The sequence below is a fragment of the Bufo gargarizans genome, chromosome 11 (genome assembly GCF_014858855.1).
Source record: "Bufo gargarizans isolate SCDJY-AF-19 chromosome 11, ASM1485885v1, whole genome shotgun sequence".
NCBI lineage: Eukaryota > Metazoa > Chordata > Amphibia > Anura > Bufonidae > Bufo > Bufo gargarizans.
Window position 1 is genome coordinate 26,006,841 of NC_058090.1, and position 16,149 is coordinate 26,022,989.

The following is a 16,149-nucleotide window of genomic DNA, read 5'->3' on the forward strand; positions in this document are numbered from 1 at the left end:
ATCCTGGGACGCTTTTCCTATTGGAGCTTGCACCCAATTTTAAAATCAAAAGGTTGGTGCTGCCATTCATTGCATTTGTGTGTATATATATATATATACATACACACACACATATACATACACACACACACACAGTACAGACCAAAAGTTTGGACACACCTTCTCATTCAAAGAGTTTTCTTTATTTTCATGACTATGAAAATTGTAGATTCACACTGAAGGCATCAAAACTACGAATTAACACATGTGGAATTATATACATAGCAAAAAAGTGTGAAACAGAAAATATGTCATATTCTAGGTTCTTCAAAGTAGCCACCTTTTGCTTTGATTACTGCTTTGCACACTCTTGGCATTCTCTTGATGAGCTTCAAGAGGTAGTCACCTGAAATGGTCTTCCAACAGTCTTGAAGGAGTTCCCAGAGATGCTTAGCACTTGTTGGCCCTTTTGCCTTCACTCTGCGGTCCAGCTCACCCCAAACCATCTCTATTGGGTTCAGGTCCGGTGACTGTGGCGGCCAGGTCATCTGGCGCAGCACCCCACCACTCTCCTTCATGGTCAAATAGCCCTTACACAGCCTGGAGGTGTGTTTGGGGTCATTGTCCTGTTGAAAAAATAAATGATGGTCCAACTAAACGCAAACCGGATGGAATAGCATGCCGCGGCAAGATGCTGTGGTAGCCATGCTGGTTCAGTATGCCTTCAATTTTGAATAAATCCCCAACAGTGTCACCAGCAAAGCCCCCCCACCATCACACCTCCTCCTCCATGCTTCACGGTGGGAACCAGACATGTAGAGTCCATCCGTTCACCTTTTCTGCGTCGCACAAAGACACGGTGGTTGGAACCAAAGATCTCAAATTTGGACTCATCAGACCAAAGCACAGATTTCCACTGGTGTAATGTCCATTCCTTGTGTTCTTTAGCCCAAACAAGTCTCTTCTGCTTGTTGCCTGTCCTTAGCAGTGGTTTCCTAGCAGATATTCTACCATGAAGGCCTGAGTCACACCGTCTCCTCTTAACAGTTGTTCTAGAGATGTGTCTGCTGCTAGAACTCTGTGTGGCATTGACCTGGTCTCTAATCTGAGCTGCTGTTAACCTGCGATTTCTGAGGCTGGTGACTCGAATGGACTTATCCTCCGCAGCAGAGGTGACTCTTGGTCTTCCTTTCCTGGGGCGGTCCGCATGTGAGCCAGTTTCTTTGTAGCGCTTGATGGTTTTTGTGACTGCACTTGGGGACACTTTCAAAGTTTTCCCAATTGTTCGGACTGACCTTAATTTCTTAAAGTAATGATGGCCACTCGTTTTTCTTTACTTAGGCTACTTTCACACTAGCGTTCGGGGCTCCGCTTGTGAGTTCCGTTTAAAGGCTTCACAAGCGGCCCCGAACGGATCCGTCCAGCCCTAATGTATTCTGAGTGGATGCGGATCCGCTCAGAATGCATTAGTCTGGCACCGTTTGTACTCCGCTCCGCTCAGCAGGCGGACACCTGAACGCTGCTTGCAGCGTTCGGGTGTCCGCCTGGCCGTGCGGAGGCAAACGGATCCGTCCAGACTTACAATGTAAGTCAATGGGGACGGATCCGTTTGAAGTTGACACAGTATGGCTCAATTTTCAAACGGATCCGTCCCCCATTGACTTTCAATGTAAAGTCAAAACCGATCCGTTTGCACTATCATGAACAAAAAAAAAATATATAAAAATTTTTTTTGTTAATGGTAATGCAAACGGATCCGTTCTGAACGGATCTAAGCGTTTGCATTATAGGTGCGGATCCGTCTGTGCAGATACCAGACGGATCCGCGCCGAACGCAAGTGTGAAAGTAGCCTTAGCTGCTTTTTTCTTGCCATAATACAAATTGTAACAGTCTATTCAGTAGGACTATCAGCTGTGTATCCACCTGACTTCTCCACAACACAACTGATGGTCCCAACCCCATTTATAAGGCAAGAAATCCCACTTATTAAACCTGACAGGGCACACCTGTGAAGTGAAAACCATTTCAGGTGACTACCTCTTGAAGCTCATGAAGAGAATGCCAAGAGTGTGCAAAGCAGTAATCAAAGCAAAAGGTGGCTACTTTGAAGAACCTAGAATATGACATATTTTCAGTTGTTTCACACTTTGTTATGTATATAATTCCACATGTGTTAATTCATAGTTTTGATGCCTTCAGTGTGAATCTACAATGTTCATAGTCATGAAAATAAAGAAAACTCTTTGAATGAGAAGGTGTGTCCAAACTTTTGGTCTGTACTGTATATAGGGAGGCAATCACTGCTAATAGATGACAGCTGGGAGAGGGAGGAGAGATGTCAAAACGAAAGCAAAACAAAAGAAGAAGATCATGCAGGAGGTACTGAAGAACATCTATCAGAACTTCTCAAAGATCTGGTGGTGACAGGTTTTCAAAATTTTTAATAAATAAAAAAGTGTGGCGTGCATTTGTATTCATCCCTATGTACTCCGATACCCCAAAATAAAATCCAGTGTGAACAATTGTCTTCAGAAGTCACCTAATTAGTAAATAGAGTCTACCTGTGTGTAATGTACTCTCAGTATAACTATAGCTATTCTGTGAAGGCCTCAGAGGTTTGTTAGAGAACATTAATGATCAAACAGCATCATGAAAGCCAAGGAACACCACAGACAGGTCAGGGAGAAAATTGTATAAATGTGTAATGTGTAACCATCTTTCTTTAACAGGTTCGAGGAATGCTTGTATTTTCTCTAATGCCTGGGGAACCCCTTTAAATATGCAAACTGACATCAACTGTCCCGCAAAAAAACAAGCCCTCGTATGTCTATATGAACAGAAAAATAAAAAAAACACCATTTATGCTCTGGGAAGGCAGGGAGCGAAAAACCGCAAAAACTTAAAATAGCTGGGTCCTGAAGAAGTTATTTATCATTATGGTTGTTTTAGATTATTTAAATCGCTTAGTATACTGAAAGAACCTTCAGGGGGGCGAGCCCAATAGGTTTGCACTTCTTGATATATTGGCTGCGAGGATGGGATTCTCCTGTATTCTGCAATTCAATAATTCAGAAATTTGGATTGCCATTGTGAAAGCCTTTGTGTCACATAATCCAGTATATAGATTATTTTCCTATTGTTTTAAGTTATTGCTGTGTCAACGTGCACAATGGTGATCACCAGTTTAATTAGAAGCAGACGGCTTGGTTGAGGCAAAGAGTCCGAAGTAGACAAAGTGTATAGCTGCATCCCCGGGTGGCCCATGACCACTGGGTCATTAAACCCCTGTGGCCGAGTTGCTTAGTCGGTGGGCTGCACCAAAAGCATGGCCCGAGTGAGAGGAAGGTGTCCCTCCTGACGCTTTAAGAGGCAGCTGTGGTTGGTTTAGGACTGGAATCACAAGGAAGTTCGCAGCTTATCGCAGCGGGAAAGTTTTGGGGCGGCTTTTTCTCACTGTGCTCCCAAGCTTTGATGATTCAATGAAGCATTTGCAAAACAAATGCAAGAGATCAGTGCATCGAGAGAAACGAATGTTATCACTGGAGACATGTTAGAATCTATTACAGATGAAGCTGATCAGCAGGAGAAAAAGTGTTGTGTTTTAGCTCTACGTATGGTGAATGCAAAAAGGAAAAAACATTACAAAAAGTTCAAACTTGTGCCAGCTGTATAGACACAGCGGAATACGTGCAGAAAAAACACAGCACGGTACAGTACTAGCAAAGGGTATGAGATTAAAGGGGTTATCCAACCCTTATATCGACCCCCCCAATGCCCGGGGCCCCTCGTATACATTATACTTACCTGTTCTCCAGCACCTGCATTGCTCCGGACCCCTGCATGGCCGCTGCTGCATCTCCACGTCGCACAGTTCAAAACATCCGGCAAAGGGGGTAGCAGCCAATAGCAGGCCGCGATGCTGACCAGCCTCCCTAGCTTCGTGGATGATGTTAGCGAGGCTGGTCACCGTTGTTTCGTGAGGCTGGTCCCCCTGACGTTAGGGAGGCTGGTCACCGTCATTTCGTGAGTCTGCTCCCCCCGACGTTAGGGAGGCTGGTCACCGTCATTTCGTGAGTCTCCTCCCCCTGACGTTAGGGAGGCTGGTCACAGTCATTTCGTGAGGCTGCTCCCCCTGACGTTAGGGAGGCTGCTCACCGTCATTTCGTGAGGCTGCTCCCCCTGACGTTAGGGAGGCTGGTCACCATCATTTCGCGAGTCTGCTCCCCCTGACGTTAGGGAGGCTGGTCACCGTCGTTTCGTGAGGCTGCTCCCCCTGTCGCCGGATGTTTTGATCCAGGGATCTGGAGCGAAGCTGGCGCTGGGAGCAGGTAAGTATAATGTATATCAGGGGCCAAGGCATTGGGGGGTCATTATAGGGGTTTCGATAGCCCCTTTAAACAAATCTCATGTACACTTTGCAGATATTTTCCATGCAGAAACTGACCTGCTGCGCGGATTTAGAAATCTGCAGCATGCCAATTATGTTTGTGGTTTCAGCTGCAGATTTTACCCTTTTCTAGTGAAGGCTAGATAGGGTTTGGATGTACAAATGTACAGAAATCCACGGATCTTCTGCACGTTGACCTGCACCCGTATGCAGTGTACTATACGGTCAGGCAGAGAGGCGTAGCCTGACCGGCATACATGGCAGTGAAGACGTCAGCACCCCATGATCTCATTCGTAGAGTGTCGATGGTAGACAGAGGGGGTCCCCTCCTTCTAAACCATTTCAATACCATGGTTGCTATTGACAGCGGCATCTCAGGGGTTAAAACAGACCGGATAGTCAATTCTGCCGATCCAAGCCGCTAGAGTAGGATCCTGGTTCTTATTTGCGAGCTGAGCCCCCCCCCCCCCCCACAACCTCAGCAACTTTTAGCCATAGTGGACATTGGAGCTGAAGTGTCACTTGCATGGCAACCCACTGAACACATCAGTGACTGGGTATGGTGGGGCTCAAATAATGGCGAAGACAACATCACTGAAGTTAGGCAATTGATATACTGGGACACAGAAATCACTGAGACTACTGAGGAATTACTACCGGTGGGAATTGTTCCACCCGTGGTGAGTCCTTTCAATAGTCCAGTGTGGACCATTCTCAAGGCTGACAGGTCGTGGAGAATAACCGTGGCTGAAACAAAATGGCGGCACCGTTGTCTGCTGCAGTACCTGACATAGTGACTATGGTTGAAGATACAATGTGCCTTTGAGAAATGACTTTGTGAACACTTTCTTCAGTATCCCCCATTGCTCAAGAATGTCCATCATAGGACAAAAGAAAAAGTGATGAAGGCCCTTCCTTTGCTGACCATATGCAAAGGCGAGGATGGGCGCCGAACCAGAACAAAATACAAGGCCCATCCCCTGAGGTCAAAGTATTTGGTATGATGTGGGTGGTCCCCCAGTTAAAAAAGTGCCACAGAAAGCCATTGAGACAATCTAGAATTTCAAGACACCTACAAGCAAGAAAGATGCTTAATCCTTTGAAGGACTTATGAGATATTGAGGAGATTCTATTCCATATCTTGGACTGATTCTAAGGCCCATACATGATGCGGTAAAGAAGTAAAGGCCTTTTACTGGGGAAATGAAGAACAAGCCACTTTTGAAGCTGCTAAAGAAGCCATAGTACAGTATCACTATGACCAGCCCATCTAGACAAGCCATTTGACGCCAATAAAAATAATAATATGGCTACTTGGAGTTTATGGCAAAAAGTGTGAGGAAGAATTCCAATCTGGTCAGGATCACCTACAGCCAGATGGGTCAGAGACAATGGATTGGGTGTCTGGACATGAGGAGCCCAGAATCAAGCCCCCTGCTTTGTATTTTGGCATGTTCTTGGATAGGGAATAACTATTAGATTGGTGGGGTCCTACCACTTGGACCCCCCAGTGATCATGAGAATGAAGGCCCCATACCCACCACCGTTCCCCTGAAATGACCGGAGCGGCCGGTTGAACATGTGTGCGGCCGCTCCATTTATTTCTATGGGAGTTCCAGAGATCACCAAGTGCAGCGCTCACCTATCTCTGAAACGGTCATAGAAATTAATGGAGGAGCTGCGTGCATGTGGGACCAGCTGCTCCGGTCATTTCAGGGGAGCTGCATGGAGACCCCCGCTAATCCAATAGTCATCCCCTATCCTGTGGATATGGGACAACCTTTACCAACCAGAATACCCATTTAAAAAAAAAAAATCTCATTACCCAGGGATTGGAGGCAAAACTCTGTTTAAAGAATACTTTTAAAGGTGTTAACCAGCTAAACCCAATTCTAACCTTCTCTGAAGAAATTCTAGAATCTGGGAAATAGGAACAGTGTTTTCAGGGGCGTAACTACCACCATAGCAGCTAGGTCCTGCACCAGTATGGTCCCAGGCTGGGACGTCAGCCAGCCAGTACATGATAATTATACAGGGCCTGCCATCGACAGCAGCAGGGGTCCGCAGTACTACAGTCTGACACCTCTGTCTAGCTGAGGGCTGGAGAGAAGAGTCTAGGGAGCTTTGGAGGGTTGTCCGGCCGATTGTCAGAATAGGTCATCAATATCTGATCGCTGGGGATCTGAAACCTGGCACCTCTGCCAATTAGCTTTTTGAAGAGGAGGCGGCGCTCCATGCGACCACCGCTTCCTGTACGTAACACTGCACTTAGTCTCATAGTGTAATATAAGTACTCACTCCATTCACTTGATCATATGAGTGCGGGACAATAGCCCCGCGGGCGGCCCGAAGTGCACAGCATCATTGTAATCTATGATGCGCTGTACTCCCGTGCGCACGATCAATTCCGCTGCGGGACATATCGCCCGCTCACAGACCGTATGTCTCGGAGGGTATACGGTCGTGTGCAAGAGGCCTGATATAAATGGCAGGACAACCCCTTTAATAGCTGCAGGAGACAGGTAGGGTCCACTCAGGCCCCCTCACTCCTTCACTGAGGCCCCCATCATGAGCTACAGCCCCAGTCACAGAAGGCCCTGGCCCCGCAGTAAGGAGTCTTCAGCCAGGCAGGTAACATCTATCTGCACCGAGAGACATCCCTGGGCAGCATCTGCACCGAGAGACATCCCTGGGCAGCATCTGCACCGAGAGACATCCCTGGGCAGCATCTGCACCGAGAGACATCCCTGGGCAGCATCTGCACCGAGAGACATCCCTGGGCAGCATCTGCACCGAGAGACATCCCATCCCTGGGCAGCATCTGCACCGAGAGACATCCCTGGGCAGCATCTGCACCGAGAGACATCCCTGTGCAGCATCTGCACCGAGAGACATCCCTGTGCAGCATCTGCACCGAGAGACATCCCTGTGCAGCATCTGCACCGAGAGACATCCCTGTGCAGCATCTGCACCGAGAGACATCCCTGTGCAGCATCTGCACCGAGAGACATCCCATCCCTGGGCAGCATCTGCACCGAGAGACATCCCTGGGCAGCATCTGCACCGAGAGACATCCCTGTGCAGCATCTGCACCGAGAGACATCCCTGTGCAGCATCTGCACCGAGAGACATCCCTGTGCAGCATCTGCACCGAGAGACATCCCTGTGCAGCATCTGCACCGAGAGACATCCCTGTGCAGCATCTGCACCGAGAGACATCCCTGGGCAGCATCTGCACCGAGAGACATCCCTGGGCAGCATCTGCACCGAGAGACATCCCTGGGCAGCATCTGCACCGAGAGACATCCCTGGGCAGCATCTGCACCGAGAGACATCCCTGGGCAGCATCTGCACCGAGAGACATCCCTGGGCAGCATCTGCACCGAGAGACATCCCTGTGCAGCATCTGCACCGAGAGACATCCCTGTGCAGCATCTGCACCGAGAGACATCCCTGTGCAGCATCTGCACCGAGAGACATCCCTGGGCAGCATCTGCACCGAGAGACATCCCTGGGCAGCATCTGCACCGAGAGACATCCCTGGGCAGCATCTGCACCGAGAGACATCCCTGTGCAGCATCTGCACCGAGAGACATCCCTGTGCAGCATCTGCACCGAGAGACATCGTCAGAACCAGAAAGGCACAACCAGGATCGGATCAAAACTATAGAGATACTATGGGGCCCAGTCATTTCTAGTTATGCCCCTGCATGTTTTTATGAGTTAAAGACATGATAAATTTATGGGCTGCAGCAATACCAAATTTGGAGTTTTTTTTTTTTTCTGTTGACTCTTATTGATATAAAATGTTTTTTTTTTGTATTATTTTTATTATTCAGTACATTACCTATGCCAGTCAATATACTACTGACAGGTAGCCTATTAGACCTATGCTTTTATTTGTGTTCTTGATAAAGGGGACTTAGTTGTAATCCCCGAAACGCGTCGAGCTTTTTTGAAATAAAATAAGCATCCTTGGTTGAAGCCCTCGAATTTTCTTCCATCACGAGGACGGGGTGTGTATCCATCTTACAGGCGACCTCGGCGAGGGAGGTAAGGAGGACAGGTGTCTTAAGTTTATCCTGTTCATCCTCCTCCCTGGTGAAGTAAGTCCCTTGACTCAACTTATTTCTTATTTTAATATTATTTCACTATTATTATAGCATACCTTTCTATATTGCTTTGACATAACATCAATAGACCCGCCAATTGAGCGGTTGTAGATAACCTGTATATTATATTATATACATATATTTCTCTACTGCTATCCTTTTAACACCGGTCACATGTAACTGGCGCCCCACTATACTGCTATTAGACCTCCGGCAGGGTCTTATGGGCTTCGATACTTGGCAGACCAGGAGGCCATTGTTAGACCCCCGACATAACCATTGGCACTGTACAGTCATGTCATGGGGGAATTGATGGAGTGACAGAAGAAACCCCCTCACTCTAACTGCTTTGATGCAATAGTCGATGTAGACTGCAGCATCTAAGGGCATAAACAGCCAGGAATGGAGTTAGCTCCTACTGCCAACGACATGGGCACCACTGCTGTACCTGCTCCATCCCCATAATGTAACTGTACATTGGAGTGTGAGACGTTAGTCCTCACCTTGACGTAAAGTTATGTCAAAATTGTGGGAAGGGGTCAAACTTTAATTACATAAGACTAGACGCCAATGTAGATGAAAATTAGCCCCCACCATATCCTTTCTACAGCATCTATCACTTCCTGACGTGACTGTGTCCAATCTCTGTGAGATAAACATTCCAGCGTGCTACAATGTATGAGTACAGGTAAAGGTAACAATGTATCAGGAGAGAGATCTGTGCTGCTCTAGACTAGATACAATTGTAACGCTGACCATACACGAGGGAGCTGGTTCAGCCTTTGGCTATTACTTCTGACCCCCAAGTGTCATCACTAGAAAGAGGGGAGTAAACCGCTGCCAGACCCCCCCCCCCCCCCTCCAAACCCCTCTGTACCCTCCACCGGGCATCCATGGCTGTGGATCATCTCTCTTAGGGCTCATGCACACAGCCGTAGCCGTTATTGCGGCCAGCAAATTGCGGATCCTGAAAACAAGGATACCGGATGAGTGCGCTGCGCATTTTGCGGAACAAAACGTCTGGCCCATAATAGAATAGCCCTATCCTTGTCCATACTACGGGCAAGAATAGGACCCGGAACGGATATATGGATACGGACAGCTATAACATTTTTAGATTTCTGTCTACAAAGCTGTATAAGGCTTTCAGGACAAAGTGTAGTTTTTAATGGTATCATTTTGGGGTACATAAGACTTTTTGATCACTTTGATTCAACTTTTTTTTTGGGTGGGACAATGTGACCAAAAATGGTGAATTGAGTATTTTTTTTTCCCGTTACGGCGTACACAGCGCAGGAAAGATATTTTTATATTTAAATAGGTCAGAAATTTTGGAAGTGGGATATTTATTTTTATATGTAAAGTTGGGAAAGGGGGGGATTTGAATGATTTTTTTAAAGTAAAAAACAAACAAAAAAAATTTTTTTTTTACTGTATTTAGTTCCCTTGGTAGACTTGAACATGTGATCCTCTGATCGCTTGTCCCATAGTCGTCATTAGAATACTATTGCGGTCTATGGTATTCTGACACAGTGTCGTTCGCCGTGACAGCCCTGAGAACTTTCTCAAAACAACCAACTGGAGCCTCCCATTTTGGGGCTCCCGCTTCCTAACCCCACAGATGCTGCAAGCTCTATTGACTGCTGCACATGACAGGTTAAAAGACTACGATCAGTGTTATAGCCCATCACAGTCTGTTCCATACTCCTTACATGCACACGCAAGGGTTAAACTGTCCACAATCAGCCTGTCCTAGAGCAGGACTGGTTGCAACCACTTACAGAGCTGCGTAGGGGGGGTGAGGGCGACCTCTTTATACTTCTCTACAATAGATGGTGTGAAGCGATCTCGCTTAAACCAAAAACAAAAAACAAAAACAAAAAAACAAAAAAGGTATATGGATTAGCTCACCACCTGGAACCATGGATTAAATTACAGACCGAGACTTCAAGGAGGAGAAATCCCAAATCGTAAACAGGCACTTGCGTGAAAATCCAAAGTAAAAAGTTCTCCAGCACTCCTTAAGGGTCCATTCACACGTCCGCAAAATGGGTCTGCAATTTTGCGGAACGGGTGCAGACCCATTCATTTTCAATAGGGCCGCAAAAGATGCGGACAGCACACAGAGGGCTTTCCACAGTCGCACTTCCGTTTCGCAGCCCCGCAAAAAAATAGAACATGTCCTATTCTTGTCCGCAGACACGGACAAGAAAAGGCATCTCCATTATAGTGTCGGCCATGTGCATTCCGCAAAATGTGGAACGCACATGGCTGGTGTCTGTGTTTTGCGGACGTGTGAATGGACCCTAAATGACAATATTCTTTATTCATCTTCATTAAAAACATCTCCAAAATGACTTTAAAAAGACGCTTCCGCGTTTCGAACAGAGTACTGCTTGTTCTTAGGCCTCATGCACATGACTGCAGCTTCAGTCTGCTTTTTTTTTGCGGATCAGATTCGGGCCGGAAAAATGCAGACAGCATATTGTGTTCTGTCCACACCCGTATGTCTGTTCCAAGAACTTGTCCTATTCTTGTCTGTTTTGCAGAAAAAATACTTCAGGACCTGTGGAAGGGAAAATGTGGCTGGTATCCGCGATTTGCTGACCGTGTGCATGAGACCTTGAAGAGATTGTCCACCTTTTTACTATTGATAACTTATCCTCAGAAAAGGTCATCAATATCCGTTCAGCGGCGGTCCGTAGCCCTGCCGATCACCTCTACGTGCGCTGCCTTCTCTGCGCCGCAGCAAATCGTTGCCCTCTCCTCATATAGCTGGTTGGTGGGGGTGCCGGGAATCAGACCCCCGCTGATCTGATATTGATGACCTAACCTATCCGGATGCGGGTCCATTCACTTGAACGGGTCCGCAAACTGGAAGGTCCGTGTGGAACGGAGGCACGGAACCCAGCGCAAACGCTACGGAGTGCTCCCGTGTGGTTTGTGTCCGTACCTCCGCACTGCAAAAAAGTAGTGCAAGCACTTCTGTTTTGCGGTGCAGACCGTCGGATACAGATCACGGCCCCCATTCAAATGAATGGGTCTGCGTGCGCATAAGGCGGACCTACAGTCAGTGCCCATGTATTTGTGGTCCGCAGCACTGCCCCGGTTGTAAAACGCCCGACGCATAAACAAGTTCTTGAGCTTTTTTTGCTGCGTTTGTCGCGCGTTTTGGCCCATAGACTCATTGGACAACACTGCAGTCAATCACACAAACGCGCGTCAAATACGTTTTACGCATGTCTCAGAAACGCTCAGGTCTGAACCCAGGGTTAGTGACAGTTCACATACACAGGGCATAAGATGCATTATAATAATAATAATAATAATAATAATAATAATAATACAAAAAGTGGATCTCTACACAATACACAAATGACACAATCATATTTACAGAAGTACAAGAGGTCTCTTCTCATATTCACACCCCCGGGGGAACCTTGTCTCTAGATTTAGGGTACAAAAGACCTCTCTAGCCCATAGCTTGTGTTCCCAATTACCACCTCATAGGGGCTTATTCTCCTTTTCTGCATGGCAGCCAAACTCCCAGCATGTTCAGTAATGAAGATATGTTATGTGTACCCAGATTTGCAATATTAGGCAGGGGTTCCCCTATTCATAGTACTGCCTACATACTGAACAATGCAAGAATCGCATGCTATAATAAAGAAATGTAATATATTTCATCCGGTATTATGTAACCAGGTCCTTTATATCCCTGAACAAGCTCGGGGAAATAATATTCCCTAATGTCCCCGCTCTCCTAGTTACATACACGCGCACCTTTTCCCTAGATATTTTGTCTTCCTTTTCTTTACAGCTCTTTCTGATAATACCCGTTATTTTCCAGCTATCCACACGAAAGACAATCCTGGCGCTCATCGTAGTTTCAACCTCTGTGAACAACTTTTTGGTTAAAAGATCCTGTCTCCATTTTAACCCTGTGATACTTTTATTATTAAATGTGTGTGTGTCTAGAACCTCTTTTAGTCTCAAAAAAATAAAATAAATAAATAAAAAAAAATGAAATAAACCACACACACTCTACCTCCTTCTGAACCGTGCCCACCACTACGGGCGGGCGCTGCTCCACTCAACCTGTGTCTATCGCAGGTCCTGCGCCGGGAGAAATTCTCACCAAAAACATAGATCGCTCTTTGCCTGGGGACTCATTCACACCGGCACATTACACCTCCGTCTGAATTCTGCGTTCATCATGCAAGAAAATATTGCCAATAGGGTTCAATGATTTCATTCAAATCTCCATTTTTGTGAATAGGCACATTTTTTATGCAAATGTTGTTTTCTTTTGGTCAAGGCGCAGCATGCTCCAAAACAAACATTTAATCCCTTAACCCAAAAAAATAAATAAAAATGCAGCCCGTGCCCGTGCTGTGGACAGCAAATTGCGGTCCGCAATGCACGGGCACCATCCGTGGGGTAGCCGCATGGGGATCGTGGACCCATTCACTTGAATGGGTCCGCGATCCCTCCGTTCTGCAAATAGATAGAACATGCTGCATCTTTTTGCGGTGCGGAGGCACGGAACGGAACCCCCAGGAAGCCCTCCGTAGTGTTCCGTTCCGCAACTCCGGATTTGCGGACCCTTTGAAGTGAATGGGTCCGCATCCGTGATGCCCGTGTATTGAGGATCCGCAAATGTGGTCCGCAATACGGCAACGGGCAGCACACGTTCGTGTGAACGAGCCCTAATTTGGTTAAAAAAAAAAAAAAGACGACGAAAACTAAAGAAACTGGGGAAAAAATAAAAAATAAAAAAATCCATATTGGACCTGTTCTTGCGTATGCAAATGTGAATGAGCCCGTATTTTGCAACCAGGTGGGCAGCAGTGGATGCTGAAGTCTCAGGAGCTGTTCTCTCGTTAGTTCGCATCTGTCTGCTTTCTCCTGGCGTCCGTCACGCTCATGTCACAAAAAGGAGACGTTAGTCGGCAGCAAAATAAAATAAAAATCTTCTAAAAATCACTAGTCTATGGGCAGCAGCAGGCATTACAGTGATGCTACTGACCTGTCTCGTGGGGGTCCAGGGATGTGGTCATACTTCAGGTGTATGTACTGGACATAGGCACAGTAGGTAAGGAAAGCAACCAGGATGCCAAGGATGAGGCAAAGGAGCAGCGAGGGTGCCCAGGAGAGGCACAGGGACCCCACAGTTCTCCACATCCTACTACTTCACTAGGAAGGAGCAGAGACGGAGCAGAGGGACGGTTCAGTCCAGATCCTTGGTCTCGGGAGGCTTTATAGTGACACAGACACACACACTGCCCCCTTCAGGCCGTCACTCACAGTTACGTTTACAAATGTTTATGTTGCAGCAATCAATAAAAAAAAGCACATTCTATAAGTCAATGATATCACACAAATCAATATAATTAACCCTTATTTCATAAAAAGTTCCGCAACTTTCAAAAGATTTTGGGTACAAACAAGAAGGTGTCTTTTTACCAACAGCAAGCAGAGATGTTGAAAATGGGGACGAATGGAAACAGAGTCTTAAATCACTCACAGCTGAGGGTTTGTTACAAGTGTATCTATTCAAGAAAATTATCTGCGAGCTAAAAAGATCAGCGGCGCGATGCCACATGTTACAGTACGCAGACGGTCATTGGATTTTTACCTAAATCCAGACTAATGCAGACGAGGGGGGTATTTTAAATGTTTTTTAATTTTTAAGGCTACTTTCACACCCGGGTTTGGTGCGGATCCGCAATAGACCTGCACAGACGGATCCGTTCAGATAATACAAACGTCTGCATCCGTTCAGAACGGATCCGGTGGTATTATCTTTAACATAGCCAAGACGGATCCGTCTTGAACACCATTGAACATTAATGCGGGACGGATCAGTTTTCTATTGTGCCAGATTGTGTCAGTGAAAACGGATCCGTCCCCATTGACTTACATTGTGCGTCAGGACGGATCCGTTTGGCTAAGTTTCGTCAGACGGACACCAAAACGCTGCAAAAATCTGTGCAGAATAATAAACATGCTGCAGACCCCCATCCACAACACAGTCATTACTTGTGTGGGTTCCGCACAGAAACGTGCGTGAGAGCTGGGGTGTTACATAGGACTGCAGCTAATACCTACTACATTATCTGTACTGTGCAATAAAACGGATAAAGATGTAGCAGAGCTGACGTGCATCAGTCCTGCTACTGCTCTGTGTCCTCTGTGCTTTACTTCTGTTAATGACCGGGTTACGTAATGATTTTGGAGCTCGGTCCTGGAGAGCAGAGATTTTCGGGACTTGCTTCTGATAATGAACGCTGGGAAATTCAGTGGGTTCCTGCACAAATGCAAAATTTCGAGTCTGTGCAGAAACCTCTCCATCTGTGCCCGCTCACAGCACCAAACCCCAATTTTTTATTTTATTTTTTTTGCTTCCTAAAATTAAAGTTCTTAATTATCCACATGTGCAGGTAGAAGATGGCGCACACAGGTCCAGCTGTAGTGAAAAGTGTAGAGGCTATAACTGCTCGGCCATTAACATAGCGGCTGCAACTCCAAGCATGACCTTATAGTAGAGAGTGCTAGTGATGGATAGGCTGCATTCTCAGTGATGTCACCGCTGATCTCTAGTGAATGGATAGGCTGCATTCTCAGTGATGTCCCCGCTGATCTCTAGTGAATGGATAGGCGGCATTCTCAGTGATGTCACCGCTGATCTCTAGTGAATGGATAGGCTGCATTCTCAGTGATGTCACCGCTGATCTCTAGTGAATGGATAGGCGGCATTCTCAGTGATGTCCCTGCTGATCTCTAGTGAATGGATAGGCTGCATTCTCAGTGATGTCCCCGCAGATCTCTAGTGAATGGATAGGCTGCATTCTCAGTGATGTCACCGCTGCTCTCTAGTGAATGGATAGGCTGCATTCTCAGTGATGTCACCGCTGATCTCTAGTGAATGGATAGGCTGCATTCTCAGTGATGTCCCCGCAGATCTCTAGTGAATGGATAGGCTGCATTCTCAGCGATGTCACTGCTCCTCTCTAGTGAATGGATAGGCTGCATTCTCAGTGATGTCACGGCTGATCTCTAGTGAATGGATAGGCTGCATTCTCAGTGATGTCACCGCTGATCTCTAGTGAATGGATAGGCTGCATTCTCAGCGATGTCACTGCTCCTCTCTAGTGAATGGATAGGCTGCATTCTCAGTGATGTCACGGCTGATCTCTAGTGAATGGATAGGCTGCATTCTCAGTGATGTCACCGCTGATCTCTAGTGAATGGATAGGCTGCATTCTCAGTGATGTCACCGCTGATCTCTAGTGAATTAATCATTCGATTATGATGAGATTTCCTCAATATACCAGAAATGTCATTAATCGACAAGTCAGATTAATACTCAGAGTGTGATCCTTTACGTTCAATTACTCCAGTCCAGGTGCATAAACGGGAAATATGAACATGCCGGCCTAATACCAGCTAAGGTGGCTGCTTGTGCACATAGTACATAGGGTGCTAACAGTGGTGTGAGCCCGTACAATGTATTTAGGAAGAGTCTGCTATTTTTCCTGGTTTTCCTCATGGCTGACAGTGTCTTGTGAATTTGGCTCACATCAGATACAAATTGCACCATGGTCCCCCGTGGTCATGGTCTTGATTGTACGGTTCTAGGTCCTATGAGCAGTTCTCCTGAGGAGGGC

The 16,149-nt window shown here is 46.6% G+C and overlaps 1 protein-coding gene across 1 annotated transcript in view; it reads right to left on the bottom strand.

Annotated features, from left to right (window-relative positions):
• Positions 1-13,683, bottom strand: part of LOC122921922 (cholesterol 24-hydroxylase-like) — a 74,559-nt gene extending 60,876 nt beyond the window's left edge. The window contains exon 1 of the mRNA XM_044272249.1: positions 13,509-13,683. Coding sequence (XP_044128184.1) covers positions 13,509-13,663 — 155 coding nt within the window. The 5' untranslated portion in view covers positions 13,664-13,683. The remainder of the gene's footprint in view (positions 1-13,508) is intronic.
• Positions 13,684-16,149: the final 2,466 nt, after the last annotated feature.